Consider the following 24,361-nt stretch of genomic DNA (forward strand, 5'->3'; position numbering starts at 1 on the left):
AGCCACAAATGACCACATTTTACATTAACTACCTTTTTAAAGGATCTGTCTCCAAATACAGTCACATTCTGGGGGCCCGGGAGTTAGGACTCCATCATATGGATTTGGGGGGACACAGCTCAGTCCACAACAGAGGTAAGAAAGGAAGCTTAAAAAAAAAAAAAGGAAGTTGCTGCAATTTTTCTTCTACGTCTTTAGTGTCTAAAAGTTTCCTGTATCGTTACAGAACATCAGCTTTAATGAATGATGTAACACGTGGATAGGCGTTGGAGTTAAACCCTTTCAAAGATATAAATAATTCATGAAGCGCACTGCAAGCTACCTGTCAGCAGGGCTTCCGGTTCCACTCGCAGTTCCCGAAAAAGAAGAATCAAATCAACAGCAACACCGATTGCATCCAAGTTCCTGCATCATATGGTTAAAAGAGACAGTTAGACATCTTCCTAAGCCTGTATTTCAAATGACTGAAAAACAGCACTGAGTCTGCTGGTGACAGTTCCTGTGGCCAGCAGAATGATGGCCTCCAAAGGTGCCCCACTGTGCTCCCCAAACCTGTGAATATGTGACCTCACAGGGCAAAGGGAGCTCACAGTAAGGAGTACATTAAGGATCCTGAGGTGGGAAGAGTAACGTGGAGTATCAGGAGGGCCAATGGAATCACAGGGCCCTTATAAGGGGAAGACAGAGGAGCAGAGTCAGGGAAGGAGGCCATGAGCCCAGAAATGCAGGCAGCCTCTCAAAGCTGGAAGAAGTATTTTTGTAACGTCTGAATTTTTAGTTTACATATATTACTTCTGCATTTAAAAAAAAACAAAAATTGTTTTCAAAGTACTATCATAAGTATTTATTTCCTATACACCTGTCCCCAGGTGGGGGCAGGAACGCTTAACTTTACTGAACCCCATGCACAGGCACCACCAGGCATTTTATATGAGTAACTCACTTAAAACTCATGACAATCCTTGGGGAAAATACTGCGTACCATTTCACAGAGGATGAAACTGGTACTCAAAAAGACGAAGGTCCTGTCCAGGCTCAAGGGCTGTCACAGGGATGGCAGAGTCACACACAACAGGGGGTGTCTCAGGATAGTTAAAGCAACTGCTTCTGAGCTGCGCTGTAGTTTGGAGTCAGAAAGAACATTGCTGGACTCTTACAGAGAAATTCGTTAAACTCTCTGAGTCACAGTTCTTTCATAAAAATGGAAAAACAGCAGCACACTAGTTCCTGAGTTTGTTCTCAGGATTACTGCAAGTCAAGCCCAGGTTACAAAGCCTGATGCTTAGGGGAGGCTCACGGGATGCTGCTTCCTTCCCTGCGAGGCTGGCCTGGCTAAGCACTGAGATGACCCTGCCAGCCCCCATCACACTAGCACGCCTCCCTGCCTAGGAAGGGATGAAGAAAGTATGCCTCCAGCCCACTCTCCCAGCACATAACTAGTTATGTTTTTAAAATGTTGACTATTATTACCAAGATTATAATTGTTTCTATCCATTTATCTGCAAATGGATGGCAGGTTTGGTTCAGAATTAAAGTTAAACAACCCTAGCTTTTTTCCCTTCTCCTTTCATCTTAAAAATCCCATTAATCATATCGAAGCCTCAGGTATCAGAACTGTCTAGGCAGCGCAGGGCGTCCCTCAAGTGGCTTCTGGACCAGCCCGACTTCACCCATCACAGCAGTGACAGGGAGGCCTGGAGGCTTGTCTGCATTCAAGTTCAGGAAAGAAAGGTGAGCATACTTTTTGTGGCTTCTGACTTCATCTCAAGTAAAAATTTTTAATAAAAAGCAATTCCATAAAATCAAAGAGGCAAAGTGCTCAGTTGTGGGAGGAGAGTAACGTGAAGAACATGGACAGCACCGAGCAGTTCTCCGCTCAGCCTCTAACCACATTGTAACGGGGAAGGGAAGTGGGCAACTTCACACAATCCTAAGGAAATCTTAAGATAAGTCATCTTAGACATTTACAAAACATGCTATCTTTTCAAAGTAAACACAAGGGTCACTAATTAAAACACTGAAATGAATTAAAACATTCACAACTAAGACAAGTGAGGCCTCGATTTTGCATTCAGGCAGACAAAATCTAGGATCCATGACTCAAAATTAAGTTCAGATCACTGTGCTGTGTAGAAAACCAAATATCTCAAAACATAAATACAAATGAGAAAACTAAATAAGCACTAAACATACTCTAATACATGTTTATATATCACTGTGTACACTCGGAGTACCCCACCCGTAGGAGACAGCGATGCCCAAACACCCAGTAGCAGACAGACCAGTAGGATAGAGCAGCACGCACACACACAGAGATGAAGCGAGAGGCAGGTGTGTGACCACAGGGAGTACCTGATGGCGTTCTGGTTCACAGAACACTCTATGCAAGCATTTCGGAGACAGCGGAAGCATTCTGTTACTAACTGCAGGCTGGACGCCAAGTGCTCCACTTGCGATGGATCTCTGCAGGCCAGTTCAACAGTGTGAGAATTTTTCTTTAATATATCCAAGACTCTTTGGAAGATAGTCCTGGGCGCGGTTTCTCTGAAAAAGAACAAAACTGTCACAAACCGGGAAACAAAAATTCCTTATGTCCTGTTTGGAATACACCTGAACTTATTTCTGTGGGGAGGTGGGCTAGGCCTGTCTCTTCCCACTCCCTAATTTACAACACAAAAGCGATGTGTGCCAGGCACTGTCCTTCCTGACCTTTTTTACTGATATCTCATTTAATCTTTGCATTCAGCCGATACTGTCCTCTCCACTGTGAAGATAAGGTCACTGCAGTAGAGGGGTTCAAGCAGTGTGCTCAGGCAATCCCTGGCAGGACTGCAGTTTCAACTGAGCAGTCTGACTTCCATACCTTCCCCACTCCACAGGGCAACCCAAACCCCACTTTCAGAGGGGTGTTCCTGCTTCCCTTACTCTGAACGGAATATCTACATTTCATGTTCTAGATACAGAATACTGCCATATCCTGTCACCCAATATATAATAGCTAAAGCACAATTACGAGAAACAATATTCAGAAAGACTGCCTCGGAGGCAAAGATAAATCCATTCTCTGGATACAGAGAAGCTGGCAACACATGCTCTGTGTGAGTGTGCAGGTGTGTGTGCATACACATAGTCCGTGTGCATGCATATATCCATGTGTGCACACCTGTGCATGCATATGTATGTACTCTTTCACGTACATAGATGGGGAGGGGAAAGGGGAAAGAAGATAGAGAAACAGAGAGAAAGCACTCTTCAACAGAGTATGTGCCCAGCGGAGAAATTAATCTGCACCTGTCCCCTCTGGCATCTTGGTTCCCACATGCTTCTCATGCCAGGAGCAGGCCTGCACTATCATTCCAAAGCTATGAAGGTAAGAATTCTATTGTACAACACAGCACCTAAATGCAAGCCAACTTCCTCATTCCATGAGTCCCCTAGAGAAGCAGCACTGTTTCAGCGTTAGAAGAAATACTGCTGTGTGGGACAATTTGAGACATTCTCACAGATTGATTCTGACCAGATGAATGTTCTTCTTTTGTTCTTATCCTGTAATCACAACGCCCTACATGTCATTCCTGCACGCCAGGCCATCGGAGAGCTGCACGTTTATGCAGAACCATCAGCCATTAAATGCCTCAAGTTACCAGGCCTGCTCAGGTCCTGGGAAGACATTGATTCCCCTCCTTCCCTGCCCAGAAGATAAGGTCACTACAGTAGGGTGGTTCAAGCAGTGTACCCCAGTTCTCAAGCAATCTCTGGCAGGACTGCAGTGCCAACTGCAGCAGTCTGACTTCCAAACTTCCCCCACTCCACAGGGCAACCCAAACCCCACTTTCAGGGGGCTGTTTGTGCTTCTCTTACTCTGAACGAAAGCTTTGATTCCATACCCCCTCCTTGGGCTTTAGGACAATGAATCTTGTACTCCAAGTGGTGTATTTGTATCTAATGGACAGAAATATAAATCACACTAAAGACTTCTGTCTGGGCCTTTATGACATCTGGAGCCAAACCTAGAACTCACCTTTAACGATGTGAATCCCACAGCATGAATCTTGAGTACTAAGCCTATTTTTCCCATCTGGCTTCTCCTTCTCTCCAATCTCCTCCCTGATCTTTTATTTTATTTAATTATATTTATTTTTTCAAGTACTTCAAAATTGTTTTTTGGAAAGAGGCAGAATGTAAATTAATCAAAATTCAAGATATCAGCCTGACCAGGCGGTGGCGCAGTGGATAGAGCGTCGGACTGGGATGCAAAGGAAACCAGGTTCGAGACCCCGAGGTTGCCAGCTTGAGCGTGGGCTCATCTGGTTTGAGCAAAAAGCCCACCAGCTTGGACCCAAGGTCGCTGGCTCCAGCAAGGGGTTACTCGGTCTGCTGAAGGCCCGCAGTCAAGGCACATATGAGAAAGCAATCAATGAACAACTAAGGTGTTGCAACACGCAATGAAAAACTAATGATTGATGCTTCTCATCTCTCTCTATTTCTGTCTGTCTGTCCCTGTCTATCCCTCTCTCTGACTCACTCTGTCTCTGTAAAAAAAAAAAAAAAAAAATTCAAGATATCACACATAAAATAATTCACCCCTATCTCCCTAGTCAGCCCCCTCTAAGTGGGTCATGAAGCTCTGTCTCAAGGTTGCAGTGATGGAGTGAATAAAAACAGGACAACTCGACAGTACAACATGGATTCTGCCTCAATAACTGTATAAAACAATTATGTGAGCCACTGTCAGTGACAATATGCCAACAGAGAACATACATTAACATTCTCAAAAAGCTTTAGGAAATCCTAAATACAGTACAGACATTAAATGCTAAGAAAATACCCAAGAGTTTAAAACATTTCAAAGAACACCAAGAGGGATCACAATTTCTATAGCAAAGACTAAATGTATTATTTAATCTTACAGTTGGATAAAAATAGAGTTTACAACTTGAATATAGAGTAAAGCCTCTTTTTTCTAGTAAAATGGCTAAGAAATATATGTTTACACCTTTGATAAAGAAGGCTTCCAGCTGACCCTTTGCAAGCTACCTCTCACATGGCATCACTTTCCTATTATGGTTTCCCCTGATGTCACCCTTTGAAATTTTAACATTCAATTTACTCAAAATTGATATTTAGCATAGCAAAAGCTTTGAAATCAAACTATGGTAGATTAAACAAGACAGGAGAAAAGTATTGTTCTTAGGAAAACCAGGTAACCAATATTCTAACAATAAAAACAATTAGTCCATGAACTGTCCTGTCAATGATTTACAAGTTTACTTGTTAATTTTTCATTTATGCACCATGCCTTTTTCCTTTATTACACTTTTAACCAAAAGAAAAATGTTTAACTAAGCCAAAGTCAATCTTAATAGCCACTACAGAGTAGCCTGGCAGCGTCTATCTGGCACACAATAGTTCACAGCTGGGTGCAGAGGAAAAAAAAACTGAGATTGTGACTACTGCCATTTGCTCTCCCCAGGTTGCACACCCATGGATTCCTGAACACACCAAGCAACTGCAATTCTGTGTCTGCGCAAACATACACCTTCCACCAGAACTCCCTTTCCACACTTCCCCACCCAGTTCTCAGCCTGGAAGAATCCTGCGACTCCTTCACTTGGCCTGGGGAAACTCCTCCACTGCTCCAGGTGAACCAGTCCCTTTCTCCACGTTGCTCGGCACTCAGTCCAGAAGACTAGACCAACACTTACTCACATCAAATTATATTCACTTTTGGTCTACTCTTCAGCTAGCCTATTAATCCCACCAAAACAGAGATTTTTTTTTTCCTTTATATCTAGGGTCCAGAACTGGCATTTGCTAATTGTATTTGTTCAAGCTTAAAATAGTGATGAGACTATTAATATAATCAGAGTGGTATGTGACTGGCTCACAGCTTGGTATGTGATCCAATCGCCTCCCGCGCATGTGCTCTGAGCCTGGTGCCAGGCCTGATATGAGTGGTGAAATCAATGCACTTTGCGACAGCAACTGGAGAAAGGAGCTATTGAGGCACAGGTTCAACTCTCCCATTTCTGTGAAGAAATCCACATATCCTGGACTCAGAACATGAAAAATGGCATATATTAAGATGTAGACATCTTCTGATTGACATTGAACAAACATCTAATTTCTCTTCTCCACTACATGATAAATGGATGTTAAAGCGGGCGCGAGGGAGAGAAGTTGTAACCCAATTGACTATCTTTTACATTTCTTGAGAGCAGAGACTATTTCTTAAATATTTGCATCCCACTATAAAGAGTGGGGCGGGGGACCCTTTCCTCTAGAGCCATGTAATAGCTATAGATTTTATTCACCATGTTTTATCAAGAGTTTTATTTATTAATTTTATGGCAGGGGAGCAAAAAGCATCAACTCATAATTGCTTCACTTCAGTGTTCATTGTGCTTGTCGTATGTGCCTTAACTGAGCAAGCCCAGAGTTCTGAGCCGGTGACATCAGGTTGACGTTTTATCCACTGTGCCACCACAGGTTAGGCTCACCATATTTTTATACAATATAATACATGAACAACTTTTATCAGATGAGGACAAAAAAGCTTTTACTAACAGTAAATATGATGAAAGCATTTAACTCTCTTCTATACTTCTTTACCTTCGAAAAAGCCTTGAAAGAAAGTTTTGACATTATCCGAAGTAGCTGTAATGTACTCCGTCTACAAATTCTATTATCCGCTGTCAAGACAGCACAGCCAAATATGTGTAATGATTAACGACAGCAAAATAGCTAGTCAAGATCAGTCAATCATTCCTATATTACGTTATTAATAATAAAAATTGCTGTCATTTCTGCTTTAACCAAATGAACACAAAATATTCACAAGGACTTTAGAAAGCTTAGCTACTTCATTCATAGGAGGCAGAAAGTACTTAAGAGAACAATTAAAATTCAACCGTTAGACATTCCTATTAGATAGGAATGCATACCCTGAAGACAACATATAAATGAAATGCTACATTACACAACATAAAAAAAGGCCAAAAAAAAAAGCCTTTGAATTATACAAAAGATAGAATTTCATTTCCTTCAAGTTTGAACAGATCTGTAGGTTTAATCTCGGCAAGTCCTGTATGAGTCAAATTGAAGAAAACTACCCATGATTACACGTAACAAGTTCGATAGGTATAATACACCATATGTACACACACTTTGCATATCAGGTGGGACCTCCTACAGAAGAGGAAACTAAATGTAAGATACTGTAATGCTACAACTAAGACTTTCATAGTTGTTAAAAGATTTATTCTAATACCTCAGATTTAATTAAAAACTGACATATGTGGTTTAGAGTAGTTTAACCACTGTCACTAAGAAAACCTATTAAAATACACACAAGTTCAGAGATTACAGTTAACAATCAGTGGTTGTTACTTAAAACCATAAACCCTGCCTACAGATTTGACTGGGCTGATAAGAGTAAGAGCAGAAAATAAAACATTTCTATCTGCTGCCAGAAATAGCTTTGGGCAACATTTTGAAATCCACCTTCACAGACCTCAAAACTCTCCTCTTTCACACTCTTTCCATCTTCTGCTACATCCAGGCCTCTCCAGCTGTCCTTGACAGCCCAGACCGGTCCATTCTGGGGGCTGGCAAACTTTTTCTGTAAAAGGTCAGAGAGGAAACACTTTGGGCTTGGAGGGTCTGACACTCTCTGTTACAGCTTCTTACCTCTGTTGCTGTAATACAAAAACAGCCTTAGTGGCCCTGGCCAGTTTGCTCAGTGGTAGAGCATCGGCCTGGCGTACAGGAGTCCCGGGTTCCATTCCCGGCCAGGACACACAGGAGAAGCGCCCATCTGCTTCTCCACCCCTCCCCCTCTCCTTCCTCTCTGTCTCTCTCTTCCCCTCCCGCAGCCAAGGCTCCATTGGAGCAAAGTTGGCCCAGGCGCTGGGGATGGCTCTGTGGCCTCTGCCTCAGGTGCTAGAATGGCTTTGGTTGCAACAGAGCGGTGCCCCAGATGAGCAGGGCATCGCCCCCTGGTGGGCATGCCGGGTGGATCCCCGTCGGGCGCGTGCGGGAGTCTGTCTGACTGCCTCCCCATTTCCAACTTCAGAAAAATTAAAATAAATAAATAAATTAAAAAAAAAAACTTAGGAAACACAGAAATTAACATGGCTGTGTCCTAGTAAAACTCTTCTTAATGTCACTGACACTTATGTGTCATGAAATTTTATTCATTTTCCCCAACCATTCAAAAATATAAAAACCATTCTTAACTCAAAGACCACAAATCTAAACTGGATTAAGAAGGGCAAAGTGAGCATGAGGAAAAAAAGGAGCAGTGAGTAGGAAGTAGGAATCAACAGGTCATAGGTCCTGCTAGAAGACTTGCTGGAACAGGCACACAGAGAGAGAAGGTGAAACAAGAAGCCAGGGTGAAACTCCCAACATTATTTTGTGGAAGCAATGCAGACTACTTAGTGGTAAGACCTCGGTAGCACTTGACAATATGTAGGTAGAGGGGGAGCACCAAACCCACTGGCAGAGAGAAAGTCAAGGAAATAAAAGGTAAGGGTACTGAAAGGATAACCTATGTAGATGCTGAAATAACCAAGATATAAGACAGGAGAAGTAATGCAGAGTTCACAGTGAACTAGAGCTAAATTTCTTCAAGAAATGAGATGAGTGACCCACAGGTCTCACTTAACAGCAGAAGAGATTGTATATGGGGTATACTACTCTGATGGCATGGCATGAAGAGCTGGTGGGAGTATGAAGTATGAAGGAGAGAGGTCTTAAGCACCAATGACACCTGAGAACACCTACCACACCTTCAGGCCAAGCAGTACCTGAATGTAGGAGGTGACAGTCTCTCATTTTTAGGATATTCTGGGAAAGGCTACAGAAGTCAGTCACATTTCACTCAGATCAAGGTGAAAGGGATTTTCAGTGAAATTGAGGACAGGGAATTTTGCTGAGGGCACATGAGATGGGTGTTAAAGCTGAGGAGTCAAAAAAGGACTCCTACAAGGCTGTAAGGGAATCAGGGAATAACAGAAAACCTAGAAGCTCCCCACAAAAATTAGAAAATCAGCTTGTGCATTTCCCTTAAGAACAGGAACGAGACAGGGATGTCCACTTTCACCTTTATTCAACATAGTACTGGAAGTCCTAGCCACAGCAAAGAGACAAGAAGGAATAAAAGGCATCTAAACTGGGAAGGGCCTGACCAGGCGGTGGCGCAGTGGATAAAGCGTCAGACTGGGATGCGGAAGACCCAGGTTCGAGACCCCGAGGTCGCCAGCTTGAGCGTGGGCTCATCTGGTTTGAGCAAAAGCTCACCAGCTTGGACCCAAGGTCGCTGGCTCAAGCAAGGGGTTACTCGGTCTGCTGAAGGCCCGTGGTCAAGGCACATATGAGAAAGCAATCAATGAACAACTAAGGTGTTGCAATGCGCAACGAAAAACTAATGATTGATGCTTCTCATCTCTCCATTCCTGTCTGTTTATCCCTGTCTATCCCTCACTCTGATTCTCTCTCTGTCTCTGTAAAAAAATAAAATAAAAAATAAAATAAAAAAAGAGTTAAAAAAATAATAATGATAATAAACTGGGAAGGAAGAAGTAAAACAGTTATTATTTGCAGATGACATGATACTGCATATAGAGAACCCTGAATATTCCACCAAAAAACTACTAGAACTGATAGATATATTCAGTAAAGTAGCAGGATATAAAATAAATATTTGGAAATTGATTTCATTTTTATGCAACAGTAATGAACTATCTGAAAAGGAAACTAAGAAAAGAATCCTATTTACAACTGCATCAAAAAATAAAATAAAATGCTTAGGAATAAATGTAACCAAGGAGATAAAAGACCTGTACTTGGAAAATTATAAGACAATAAAGAAATTGAAGAAAACACAAATAAATGAAAGCATATACCATGCTCGTGGATAAGAATAATTAACATTAAAATGTCCATAACTACCCAAAACAATCCATAGATTCAATACAATTCCTATCAAAATACCAATGGTGTTTTTCACGATACAGTACTAGAACAAATCATCTAAAAATTTATATGGAACTACAAAAGACCCCAAATAGCCACAGCAATCTTGAGAAAGAAGAACAAAGTTGGAGGTATCATGCTACCTGGTATCAAACTATACTAGTGGAGAAAAAGGAAGCCTCATTCACTGCTGGTGGAAATGTAAACTGGCATAGCTATTATGGAAGACAGTATTGTGGTTCCTCAAAAAATTAAGGATAGAGCTACTATATGACCCAGAAATCCCAAAAAACTCAACAACACTGGTACACAAAGACACGCATACCCCCGTGTTCATCGCAGCATTATTCACAGTGGCCAAGACATAGAAACAACCAAAGTGTCCCTTGATAGAGGATTGGATAAAGATGTGGTACATACATACAATGGAATACTACTCAGCCATAAGAAATGATGATATATTGTCATTTACAACATGGATGGACCTTGAGAACATTATACTAAGTGAAATAAGTAAATCAGAAAAAGCTAAGAACTACATGATTTCACACATGGGTGGGATATAAAACTGAGACTCATGGACATAGATAAAAGAAGTGGTTACCAGAGGGAGCGTGGGGGGAGGAAGGAGGAAGGGAGCAAAGAGGGATGTAAAGAAAGACAAAATACAGCGATGGAAAATTATTTGACTTTGGGTGATAATCACAAAATATAATCAACAAAATAGAAAAAAAAAAACAAAATATAACACTATACTACAAGGCTACAGTAATCAAAACAGCATTGTACTGGCATTAAAACAAGATACATAAATCAATGGATCATAAATAGAGAGCCCAGAAATAAATCCACACCTATATGGTCAATTAACATATGACAAAGAAAGCAAGAACATATAATGGGGTAAAGACAATCTATTCAATAAATGGTGTTGGAGACCCTGGCCGGTTGGCTCAGTGGTAGAGTGTCGGCCTGGCGTGCAGGGGTCCCGGGTTCGATTCCCGCCCAGGGCACATAGGAGAAGCGCCCATCTGCTTCTCCACCCCTCTCCCTCTCCTTTCTCTCTGTCTCTCTCTTCCCCTCCAGCAGCGAGGCTCCATTGGAGCAAGGATGGCCCGGGCACTGGGGATGGCTCCTTGGCCTCTGCCCCAGGCGCTAGAGTGGCTCTGGTCGCGACAGAGCAACGCCCCGGAGGGGCAGAGCATCGCCCCCTGGTGGGCAGTGTTGCCCCCTGGTGGGCGTGCCTGGTGGATCCCAGTCGGGCGCATGCGGGAGTCTGTCTGACTGTCTCTCCCCGTTTCCAGCTTCAGAAAAATACAAAAAAAAAAAAAAATGGTGTTAGAAAAGTTGGACAGATATATGCCAAAAAAATGAAATTAGACCACCTTCTTACACCATACACAAGAATAAACTCAAAATGGATTAAAAACTTAAATATAAGACCTGACAACCTATATAACTCCTAGAAGAAAACACAGGCAGTAAAATCTCTGACTTATTTCTTAGCAATATTTTTTCTGATATATCTCCTTGAGCAAGGGAAACAAGAGAAAAAGATAAACAAAAGGGACTGTATCAAACTAAAAGGGTTTGAACAGCAAAGAAACCCAGCAAAATGAAAACTCACTGAAGAGAAGTAGTATCTGCCAATGATACATCTCATAAGGGGTTAATATCCAAAATTATAAAGAACTCATACAATTCAAAAACAAAACAATCCAATTAAAAAGTAGGCAGAGGACCTGAACAGACATAAAGATGGCCAATAGACATATGACTATATGCTCAACGTTACATTCATCAGAGAAATACAAATTTAAACCACAATGAGATTATCACGTCACATCTTCAGAATGACTATCATCAATAAATCAACAAATAACAAATATTAGTGAGGATGTAGAGAAAAGGGAAATCTCATGCATTGTTGATGGGAATGCAGATTGGTGCAGCCACTATGGAAAACAGTATGGAGGTTCCTCAAAAAATTAAAACTGCCTGACAATCCAGCAATTCCACTTCTGGGTATATATCTAAAGAAACCCAAAACACTAATTCAAAAGAATATATGCACCCTTATGTTCATTGCAGTGTTATTTACAATAGCCAAGATATGAAAGCAACCCAAGTGTCCATCAAAGACAAGTGGATAGCCTGGCCAGGCAGTGGCTCAGTGGATAGAGCGTCAGACTGGGATGCAAAAGGACCAGGTTCAAGACCCTGAGGTCGCTAGCTTGAGCGTGGGCTCATCTGGCTTGAGCAAAAAGCTCAGCAGCTTGGACCCAAGGTCGCTGGCTCAAGCAAGGGGTTACTCGGTCTGCTGAAGGCCCGCAGTCAAGGCACATATGAGAAAGCAATCAATGAACAACTAAGGTGTTGCAACACGCAATGAAAAACTAATGATTGATGCTTCTCATCTCTCTGTTCCTGTCTGTCTGTCCCTGTCTATCTCTCTCTCTGACTCTCTCTCTGTCTCTGTTAAAAAAAAAAAAGGCAAGTGGATAAAATACACTAGTTGTAGAACACTTATACAGTGGAATATTACTGGCCAAAAAAGAATGAAATCTTATCATCTGCAAGAGCATGGATAGACATAGAAGGATAAGTGAAGTCAGTCAGAGAAAGACAAATACCATATGATTTCACCTTTATGTGGAATCTAAAGAACAAAATAAAAATTGAAGCAGACTCACAGATATAGAGAACAGACTGCTGGCTGTCAGAGGAGAGGGTGGCTGGCAGGCTGGGTGAAAAAGGTGAAGGCATTAAGAAGTATAAACTGATAACTGATAGTTACAAAAATAATCATGGGGATGTAAAGTACAGCATTAGGAATATAGTCAATAATATTGTAATAATTATGTATACTGCCAGGTGAATACTGGAAATATTGGGGGAAATTTTGAAAAGTATTTGTCTAGCCATTTAAAAAGAAAAAATAGAAAATCAGTTTTTGAATTTCTAACAAAAACCTTGTTGAGATTTTATTTTGAATGTTATTGAAACCACAGCTCAATTCTGAAAGAATTGATGTCTATGCTATTAAGGGTTCCTATCGTGTAATGGTATATCTCACCATTTAAGTTTTCTTTAATATCTTTTGATAAAAGTTTTATAATGTTCTCAATGATGATGACAGCCACTGACACTTAAACTGTGCTTACTTTGTGTCCAGCACACTTCATACACTACATGTGTACACTATAGCAGTGGTCCCCAACCCCTGGGCCGCAGACCGGTACCGGTCTATGGGCCATTTGGTACCGGTCTGCAGAAAAAGAATAAATAACTTATATTATTTCCATTTTATTTATATTTAAGTCTGAACGATGTTTTATTTTTAAAAAATGACCAGATTCCCTCTGTTACATCCGTCTAAGACTCACTCTTGACGCTTGTCTCGGTCACATGATACATTTATCCTTCCCACCCTAAAGGCTGGTCCATGAAAATATTTTCTGACATTAAACCGGTCCGTGGCCCAAAAAAGGTTGGGGACCACTGCACTAGAGTAACACTTGCTTACAAATCATCTTCTCAATTTTAATGTGACCTCTCTAAATTTGTGACCTTCAGAGAAGTTGACTCAGCCTGGAGTTAGTCCCAGGGTTCCTTTGCTTTTGAGTGAGTGTCCTCGCCCACAGTCCAGTGACCACACCCTTGGGTCCAAGGACCACTACAAAAGCCTGGAAGAATGAAAGAGCTCAGAATCTCTCCTCTTGAGAATACTACTGGTCACAATTCTAACCTTATTATTTTGATTTGCTGGCTCTAACTCCTTCCTGTCTACTCTGTCCATTTAAGATAATTGAGTATGAGGGGTGGCTCACACTGGCCACATCTGTATTTTGAAGTTGAGTCAGAACACCTTACCAAATAGGTCCATGTGGTCTTCCAGCTCATGGCATAAAAATAAATTGTCATCACTATAAAAAGTTCTTTTTATAGTATAAGTTAATTGATGTTCTCTCTCAACAAAGTTGATCTGAATCATGGTTGAGTCAAAATGATATGGCATCCTTAGCTAAGCTGACAATTCGTGTGGGTTTTTTGGGTTTTTTGTTTTGTTTCATTTTTGTTTTGTTCTGGTGCATTCAAAGACTCTTGCCGGCCAGGGGCTCAGTAATGTTTGGGGGAAACCTAGTGAATGTGTGCACACACATATGGCTAGGGTTATTTTTGAGTTCTGTAGTATGCTGACCTCTGACGTGTTCAATTTATTTCCTTTATGAAAGGCAGTCAACATACCTACTCAAGCAATTAGCATTACCAAGCCGTTTGTAACATCTTGAAATCATAGTCATCGTCACATTTGATATTTTTTCTATACTTTCCTCACTACAGTCTTTCCTCTATGCTCTCATTTTATAGCTAATGACTCAAGAAATTTAAATATTCAAGGATATAGTAAAAACACTATGAAGTACTTACTTACTATGTGCTAGATCTTGATATAGGCACTGAGAATACAGAGGTAAGGGAAAATTAGGAGTGTGTATGAACAAAGGAATGAAGACCTAAGACATTTATATTTGTAAATTTAATATGGCAGCATTTGAACTATTTCTCTTTGGGTAGTTCAGAGTGAGCTAAATATAGTCACATGTACTGCATCAAGTATACCTGCAGTACTAAACACAGCAGAGTATAGAGCACACAGGAAGTGAGGAAATGAAAGAGTGACTAACACGGTCACTGAATTAGCAGCTATGGAGTAGAGCGATCCTTGCTGACTGGCTCTGCGGCAGCACTAAGTGATTTTCATTACAGCCATGGGATCCTCACTGCTCCAGTCAAGACAAGGTGCACAGAGCTCCCAAAATGGACCAGGTGCTATGCTAGGAAATACCATAGAGATGACAGTCCTGGCCCTCAACAAAGTCACAATCAAGTAGGGAGGAAGACATGGAAAAGGCCATGTCGTTATGAGTGAAAAATGCCGTGAGAAAGGAGTGCACACTTTAAATATGTGCCCTCTGCTCAGATAATGTAATCATCCTTATTTTAAAAGCCTATATATAGTGAGTGAACATGCTCAAAATGGGCAGAGGCCATCTGCAATTCACCTCTGGCAGGATGTCAGGGACAAAAGTGCTATGCCTTGGGGTGACTGGAGCCCCTATGGGAAAACTCAGTGCCAGGATAGACTCCCCAACACCTGAAGAAGAAAGGGCCGCACTCAATGCAGCCCTATGTGGGCGTTATAGACAAAGCTGTGTGCCTCCAATGTCAGAAGGAAGCCAAGAGAGCTTCAGTTAGGACCTAGTCCAAGATGCTGAACAGCTTAGTGACCAGACATACAGTATCTCCAGTACCACATGACACATCACCAATAGAAGACCTTAGGCTAGGGCCACTGGGAAAATATGTGGAGGAAAATGCAGAGCTATTATACAGGGAGCAGAGAGCCCAGATAGGGAGAAAATACAGCAAATCTCTCACTCAAGGTGAGCCAGTCAACTAAAGGTTCAAGAGAAAATCTAAGCCTAACAGAAACTGGCCCCTTTCCTCATCCCTCCCAGTGACCCAGTTGCAGAATTTGTGTTCCCAACCCCACAACTCTAGACCGTGCTGAACTATGTCCTGGGTCCAAGATGAAGAACACTTCCATCAGGTATACAGAGAGAGCTCCAATGTACCTTACACAGGATCTCCAGAATGATCACTTTGAAAGCTTTAAGCCAATAGTCCAGCAGGCAGAAAAAAGAGTTCCAGCATTGGCAGAAGTAACTGACCCTGACTTTCAAGAAGAGCCAGATTCCTGACTCTCATAAGCTGTACAAAATAATACATGTTTATGGTTTCAAGCTGCTAACCTGTGGGGTAATTTGTTCTAATACAAAAGATATTGACAATATTGGTGGTAATGTTTTGGATTTTGAGAAGACAAGACAAAATTTTAACATTTGTTGATTCTGCAAGTGAGATAAATGGGCACTTGTTAGATTATGTTATGTCATCCTCTTTAAAGTCATTAACATTATCATGTATTTGCAGTTTTAATTTGTCAGGGGTTTAAAAACAACGAAACAAACAAAAGCAGTAGGAAGAAAACTAATGATAAGCTTTAATTTTCTTTTTTCCTTAATTTACAAGTATGTTTCCTTAAATGTCAGTTCCTAAAGCACAGTCATTCCCTGCAAAATCATCTAAATTTCTCAGCTCAAGTCATAACATTGTTCCTTTCAAGTCTTTACTTTTTTACTGGAAATCCTCATAGATTTTTAAAATGTGTTAATATTGCTAAGAAAGAAAAAACCTCCTTGCCTGACCTGTGGTGGCACAGTGAATAAAGTATTGCATCGACCTGGAACACTGGGGTCGCTGATTTGAAACCCTGGGCTTGCCCAGTCAAGGCACATATGAGAGTTGATGCTTCCTGTTCCTGCCCCCTTCTCTCTCTCTCTAAAATGAATAAAGTCTTAAAGGACTGTGGTCTCATAATAGCAAATGGACACGTGAACTAGTAATACAGCTCCTATTTAATATCTCCAGACTTGTGTCTGGAGAAAGAAAAAATAGAAAACTACTGAACTTTACTAGCATTCAAAGAAATTAAAAAAAAAAACTTTCTACCAAGTAATTCAAATATTGGCAATAAATAACTACCCACATCTTTTAGATCTGAAAAACTATTTTTCTTCCACCAAGTTATTACTATGTTTCCTATTCTATAGTTCCAGAGGTAATTTCAAAGCTTAAGTCTGACTAGTGGTGGCGCAGTAGATAGAGCGTCAACCTAGGGCACTGAAATTACAGGTTCGAAACCCCAAGGTCACTTGAGCTGGAACTGGAGCTGGAACTGGAGCACAGGGTCACGGGCTTGAGCGCCGGATCATCAACATAATCCCTTGGTTGCTGGCTTGAAGCCCAAGGCTTGAGCAAGGGGTCACAGGCTCAGCTTGAGCTCCCCGCCCCAATCAAGGGACATATGAGAAGCAATCAATGAACAATTAAAGTGACACAAGAAGTTGATGCTTCTCATCTCTCTCCCTCAAAAAAAGAAAAAAAAATTCAATACATTTAAGAACCTGATCATGAGCCTGACCAGGCGGTGGCACAGTGGATAGACGGTCAGATTGGGATGCAGAAGACCCAGGTTCAAAACCCTGAGGTTGCCAGCTTGAGTTCAGGCTCACCAGCACAGGGTTACTGGCTTCAGCATGGAATCATAGACATGGTTGCAGGCTTGAGGCCAAAGGTCGCTGGCATGACCAAGGAGTCACTCACTCTGCTATAGTCGCCCCCCCCCATCAAGGCACATATAAGAAAGCAATCAATGAACAACTAAGGAGACAAAGGAGTCACAACAAAGAATTGATGCTTCTCATCTCTCTCCCTTCCTGTCTGTCTGTTCCTATTTATCCCTCTCTGTCCATCTCTCTGTCTCTGTCACAAACACACACAAAAAAAGAACCTGATCATGAAACTGAGATGAAATTAAAGTCTTAACAAGCACTATTCTAAAATATGGAAAATTCTCAAGAATTATCATACATTTTTTTCCACTAATGACTGACTACAGCCTGGAGTAACACTGGTGTTTACTGGGCACCAACTATGTACTAACACCATTCCGGATTCTACAGACAGCACACTCTCCTACCCCCATCAACCCGACAAAGTAGGCAGTATCATAATACCCACTTCAGCAATGCAAAAACTGAGGCACTAAGAAGTTAAAGTATCTGCCACTTCACAGAGTGAGGAAGCTGCAATAGCCGGCTATGAAATATCTGGATAGGAAGCTAAGCCTATGCCTCCCAAAAGCCTTTTCCCCTAAAACTCACTGCCTAATCCAAAAAGGTATCAATATTTCATACTGGTGCATCAGGAGGGAAGAGGGGAGAGAAGGAGCCCTGAGATACAAATTGTTGTTTAAAAAAACTATTTTAGTGGCTCTGCAAAACAGACCTTCACAGAGCCCTGTGTTATTCAGAGGTCACATAAACTGCAGTAAATCCCCCTCCAAATAGAGCTGAGGTTCCAAACTAGTCAGATAAGATACATACATCCTATGAAGTACAAAACTCCGACAGTGGAATCCTAATTACAGTGGTACCTTGAGATACGAGTTTAATTCGTTCTGTAACTGAGCTCATAAGTCAGTCAACTCATATATCAAATTTCTCCCATTTAAAATAACTGAAATACTGTATAGTTATAATGTTGTGCAACCACCACCACCATGATCAAATTCCAAAACAACTTATATACCCCAAATAGTATAAACCTGTAACCATTAAGCAATAATCTCCCACACACACTGTCCCAATTCCCTAGTACAAATATTGATCGACTTACGACCTATGCAACTTACGACTATTCGACTTTACGACCACAATCACTAGCCACAACTACTCCACATCTGGCAGCACATTGCCCAGCTGGGCATACGACAGTGCGGACCAGCTTCCGGCAGCACTACCATCTCCGCGTGCACCATTTCAACTGTTATCCCAGACTTGGTACAGCAATTTGTGTTTTGTGTCTTGGATATTTTTCATCAAACCCCTCCCAAGATGTCTACCAAGAGGAAATTGTCTTTGCAAATATATATATATATATATATATATTAAATCAGTTGTACTGGTAATGCAGTGTTTTACTTAAACCTGAAGAATGTAAAAATAAGAAACAAAATGGTGTAGAGATGATACAAATGGCACAAAATGAACAAAGAAAATAATCAAAGAAAATTATGATAAAATATGACTTAAAGATTTTTATAACATCATTTCACAGTATTGTACATATAGCCTACTTAACTTACGACCAAATCGTTTACGACCGGTACGTCGGAACCAATCCTGGTCGCAAGTCAAGCACTAGCTGTAACCTCTAACATATTTTTTATGTCTACGAATTTGACTATTCTAAGAACTTCATGTAAGTGAAATCACAGAATATGTGTCCTTTCATATCTGGCTTCTTTCGCTTAGCATAACATTTTCAAGTTTCATCCATTTGTAACATGTATATTGGTACTTCCTTTCTGTGGCTAAATAATATTCTACTGTATTGGTGTTTTGTTTATCTACTGATCTATTGATGAACAATTGGGTTGTTTCCATCTTTTAGCTACTGTGAATAATGCTACAATGAACATTAGCATACAAGTATCTGAGTCCCTGCTCTCAATTCTGTTGGGCATATGCCTAGGTGTAGAATTGCTAGGTCATACTCTGTTTAGCCTTTCGAGCAATGACCAAACTGTTTTCCACAACAGCTGCATCATTTGACATTCTCACAATGTACAAGGATTCCAATCTCTCCACATCCTCACCAACACCTCCTTTCCTTTTTTTTCTTTCTTCTTTTGATAATAACCATCCTAAAGGGCATAAAGTGGTATCTCACTATCATTTTAACTTACATTTCCTTAACAACTAAAATGATGTTCAGTATTTTATCATGTATTTTTGGCCATTTATATATCTTCCTTTTGTAAAGAATGTAAGTGTTCTGCCCAATTTTTAAATTAGGTTGTCTTTTTATTACTGAGTTATAAGAGTTCTTTATACATTCTTAAACAAGTCCTTTGTCAGACATATATATTGCAAATACTTTCACTCTATGGCTTGCCCTTCCATTTTCCTCATTTCTTTTTTTTTTTTAAAGACTTTATTCAATTTTCAAAGAGGAAAGAGAAGGAAAGAGAGAGAGAGAGAAGGGGGAGGAGCAGGGAGCATCAACTCCCATATGTGCCTTGACCAGGCAAGCCCAGGGTTTCGAACTGGCAACCTCAGTGTTCCAGGTAGACGCTTTATCCCACTGAGCCACCATGGGTCAGGCCTTCCTCATTTCTTTTGATGAGCCAAAGTTTTAAATTTTTATAAAATCTAATTGTATAGTCGATTTTTTTTTTCTTGCATGGTTAGTGTTCTGGGTTTTGAGTTTTCAAATATTTGCAAAGGGAAGATACCTGGAAATGGCCTCCACTTTTCAGGCACATCATTCAGAATTCAAAAAAAAAGAAATAGGATCAAATGACTAAACTCGGGACAAAAACTGACAATAGAAAGTCATCAGGCACATTCTTTAACTATAATTAATATGATCAAGGGAAATGACAAAATAAATTCAACAGCATAACCTATTTTAAAAAGTCAAGTAGAAATACTACAATACAGTAGCTCAAAAACACAATGCCTAAAACTAGGAACACAGAAGATGGCAGCAGGTAAGGTTAGAGAACTACAGCAGATTAGTACAAAATTTTCCAACAGAAGCTCAGAGAGACTGTAAACTACAGAAAGGAACCTATGAGGCATATAAAATACTATGAAAGGTTTAACATATGTGTAATTGGAGTCCTAGAAGGAAAGAATAGGGGACAAACAATATTTGAAAAAATACTGGCTGACAATTTCCCAAACTGATAAAAGACATCAAATTCAAGAAACATTATCCAGCCTGACCTGTGGTGTAGCAGTGGACAAAGCGTCGACCTGGAAATGCTGAAGTCGCCGGTTCGAAACCCTGGGCTTGCCTAGTCAAGGCACATATGGGAGTTGATGCTTCCAGCTCCTCCCTCCTTCTCTCTGTCTCTCTCTCTCCTCACTCTCTCTCTCTCTCCCTCTCTCTCTCCTCTCTAAAAATGAATAAATAAAAAGAAACATTATCCAAACAGTAATCATGACAAAGCCTAACATTTCTGCCCTTATGGGCCTTCCATTTTAGAAGGAGACAAAGAATAAGAAACCACTGTAAATAATTATAATGAAGTAAGTTCTTTCTTTCTCTCTCTTTCTTTTTTTATTCAGTGAGAGGAAGGGAGGCAAAGACAGACTCCCGCATGCGCCTTGACTGGGGTCCACCCAGCAAACCCACTAGGGGGCGATGCTTTGCCCATCTAGGGTGTTGCTCAACCAATCTCTTAGTGCCTGAAGTGGAGGCCATGGAGCCATCCTCAGTGTCCGGGACCAACTCACTCCAATAAAGCCATGGCTGCAGAAGAAGAGAGAGAGAGAGACAAAGAGAGAAGCAAGAGGGAGAGGGGCGGAAAAGCAGATGAGCGCTTCTCTTGAGTGCCCTGACCAGAAATCAAACCCGGGACATCCATACACTGGACCGACGTTCTACCACTGAGCCAACTGGCCAGGACCAATAATAGCTTTCTTAAAAAAAAAAAAGAAAACAGAATCCACTAAGGTTAAGGGGTTTAGGAGTATGGAGGGAAGTATCTGCACTATTCAATAGGATGTACAATACAGCCTGACCAGGCGGTGGCGCAGTGGATAGAGCATCAGACTGGGATGCAGAGGACCCAGGTTTGAAACCCCGAGGGCGCCAGCTTGAGCGCGGGCTCATCTGCTTTTTGAGCAAAGCTCACCAGCTTGGACCCAAGGTCACTGGCTCGAGCATGGGTTTACTTGGTCTGCTGAAGGCTCATGGTCAAGGCACATATGAGAAAGCAATCAATGAACAACTTAAGTGTTGCAACGAAAAACTGATGATGGATGCTTCTCATCTCTCTCTGTTCCTGTCTGTCTGTCCTTATCTATCCCTCTCTCTGACTTTCTCCTGCTGTAAAAAAATAAATAAATAAATAGGATGTACAAAACCTTGAAGGAAGGAAACAAAAATGATTTTTAACTAAACACAGATTAAAGAGGAAAAATAAGCCATATTGGTAGAAGCTTTAAAAAAATTGTCTATATGAGTGTGGAAGAAAAAGACCAAGCATGCACAATGAGTAATAAGCTATAAATTAGGAGTAACTCCACAAGAAGTGGTTAAGCACCTACAATTATCAAACTTTAAGCCAGATGCTAGACATACAGGGGATATGATATGCTCACTTTATTCAAGAAGTTTAGCCTGGCCAGGTGGTGGTGCAGTAGATAGTGTTGACCTGGGACGCTGAGGGCCCAGGTTCAAAACCAAAGGTGGCCAGTTTGAGCACAGGCTCATCTGGCTTGAGTGCAGGGTCGCTGGCTTGAGCATAGAATCATAGACATGAAACCATGGTTGCTGGCTTGAAACCCAAGGTTCGCTGGCTTGAGCAAAGAGTCACTGGCTCACCAGAAGGTCCCCAGTCAAGGCACATATGAGAAAGTAATCAATGAACAACTAAAGTGATGCAACTATGAGCTAATGCTTCTCATCTCTCTCCCTTTCTGGCTCTCTCCCCCTCTCTCTTGCAAAAATAATAATAATAATAACAACAACAACAACAACAACAGTAACATTTAGGGTCCTGCACAGGTCTGAGGGTCAGGAGTGGCTGAGTACAGTGGTTTTGGTTCAGGGTTTCTCAGGAAGCTGCACACATGCCTGAAAGCTGGGGCCGACAGGATCCACTTGCAAACTGGCTTATCACGGGGCTATTGCTGACAAAAGTCCTCAATTCCTTACCACATAGATCTTAGAGGGATGCTTGAATGTCCTCATGACATGGCAGCTGGTTTTGTCAGAGTAAATGATCCAAGAGAGAGCAAAGAGAGAGCTGCAATGAGTTTTAGGAATGACCTAGTCTCAGAAGTCACACACCATCTTCTGCCATATTCTTATTTAAAAGCTAATCACTAAATTCAGCCCACACTCAAGGGGAAAGGAATTACCCTCCTCCTCTTGAAGGACAGAGCATCAAAGAATTTGTGGATATATCTAAAACCACTACAATGAATTAATCACCTCTCACTTGGAGGTTGGCTAAAAGTTGTAAAGAGATTCTGGAATCCCTTTCCCTCAAAACCTCAAAATTAGAATTACTATTTTTTTTTTAAAAATAGCTTCCTATAAAGCAGAAGATTAAACACAATTGGGCTCTTGGTTGCTTAAAGACCAGTTTGTTTGGCCCTGGCCGGTTGGCTCAGCGGTAGAGCATCGGCCTGGCGTGCGGGGCACCCGGGTTCGATCCCCAGCCAGGGCACATAGGAGAAGCGCCCATTTGCTTCTCCACCCCCATGCCCATTTGCTTCTTCACCCCCACCCCCTCCTTCCTCTCTGTCTCTCTCTTCCCCTCCCACAGCCAAGGCTCCATTGGAGCAAAGATGGCCCGGGCGCTGGGGATGGCTCCTTGGCCTCTGCCCCAGGCGCTAGAGTGGCTCTGGTCGAGGCAGAGTGACGCCCCGGAGGGGCAGAGCATCGCCCCTGGTGGGCGCATGCGGGAGTCTGTCTGACTGTCTCTCCCCATTTCCAGCTTCAGAAAAAAGAAGAAAAAAAAAAAAAGACCAGTTTGTTTTTTTTAATGTTTATTTTATTGATTTCAGAAAGAGAGGAAGGGAGACAGTGACAGGAACACAGATCTGTTCCTGTATGTGCCGTGACCAGGGATCAAACCAGCAACCTGTGCACTTTGGGGCGATGCTATAACCAACCAAGCTATCAGGCCAGGGCTCTTATTTTTTTTACAGTAGGTACTAAATAAATGCCATCTACTAGATATATAAACACTGTGCTGTACATACATTACAGCTCCTCACAATAACTGCATAAAGTGGTTAGTTTCGTCCCCATTTTCAAGATGAGAAGTTGAAGAATAAGCCAGGATTTTTGTCCAGGTCTATCTGGTTCCCAAGTCACTGTCCTCCCCACTACATAACACTTCTGTTACTCCAGCTACCACAGACAGAAGTTTGTTTTGTAGCAGCTCATCTGGGAAAACCCACAAAATACATTTTTCCAGCTAACATGGCTATCTTTTGTCCCATCAATTACTTTCTTAACATTCAACAGTCTGTTTTTGCTTCACCCAGTGTTTCCTACTTGCTACTCTGAGGCCTCATTTTGCTTCACTCTATGTCCCATCCAGCTCCTGGGACTTGGCCCATCCCCCTGTTGGGTTTATCTGCATTGGAGGGATCCTCTCAGGGCAGGTGGACTCTGGTCTAAACCCCATGAGACCTCTCTGAGGCGCAGCTAATGATTTGTCCAAAGACACAGAGAAACAGTGGCAGAGACTGTCCTTAAAAAGTCTCATTCAACAGCTCTCTGCCTCACAACACAACTGCCTACCTATCCCAAGACCTGAACATTGGTTCATCCTTCCTGGTGTCCAAACTGCCTGGAACAAGGACAAGGCTCCAGAAAAACTCAAGCCAAATATGAGAAGCATCTTTGTTTCCTCATTCTCCCCTCATAATCCATTTGGTCCGAGTCCTGCCCATACAACTTGTAAATACTTTACACTATTTATCCTATCCATCCCCACAGACAATGTCCTAATCCAAGCACTTTTCTCTTTCGTTTGGGCTTCTGCACCAGCTTCCGAAAGTCCCGACTCTAGCCTCACACTAATCTACCCCCAACTAGGGCAGACAGAGTTCTGTGATATGCAGAGAGCCTTCACTAGTTCCCCATTAACTCCCCTCACAAAAGAATAGAAAAAGGCCTGTGAATTGGCTATGGGACTTGGAGTTTGTCCTACGGGTTAAAG

The 24,361-nt window shown here is 41.6% G+C and overlaps 1 protein-coding gene across 1 annotated transcript in view; it reads right to left on the bottom strand.

Moving 5' to 3' along the window:
- The window catches only part of ATXN10 (ataxin 10), a 172,866-nt gene that overhangs the window by 146,170 nt on the left and 2,335 nt on the right, over positions 1-24,361 (bottom strand). The window contains exons 2-3 of the mRNA XM_066255553.1: positions 2,353-2,544; positions 323-405 (exon numbers count right to left, since the gene is read on the bottom strand). Coding sequence (XP_066111650.1) covers positions 323-405; positions 2,353-2,544 — 275 coding nt within the window. The remainder of the gene's footprint in view (positions 1-322; positions 406-2,352; positions 2,545-24,361) is intronic.

Source organism: Saccopteryx bilineata, chromosome 1 (assembly GCF_036850765.1).
Source record: "Saccopteryx bilineata isolate mSacBil1 chromosome 1, mSacBil1_pri_phased_curated, whole genome shotgun sequence".
In the NCBI taxonomy this organism is placed as follows: domain Eukaryota; kingdom Metazoa; phylum Chordata; class Mammalia; order Chiroptera; family Emballonuridae; genus Saccopteryx; species Saccopteryx bilineata.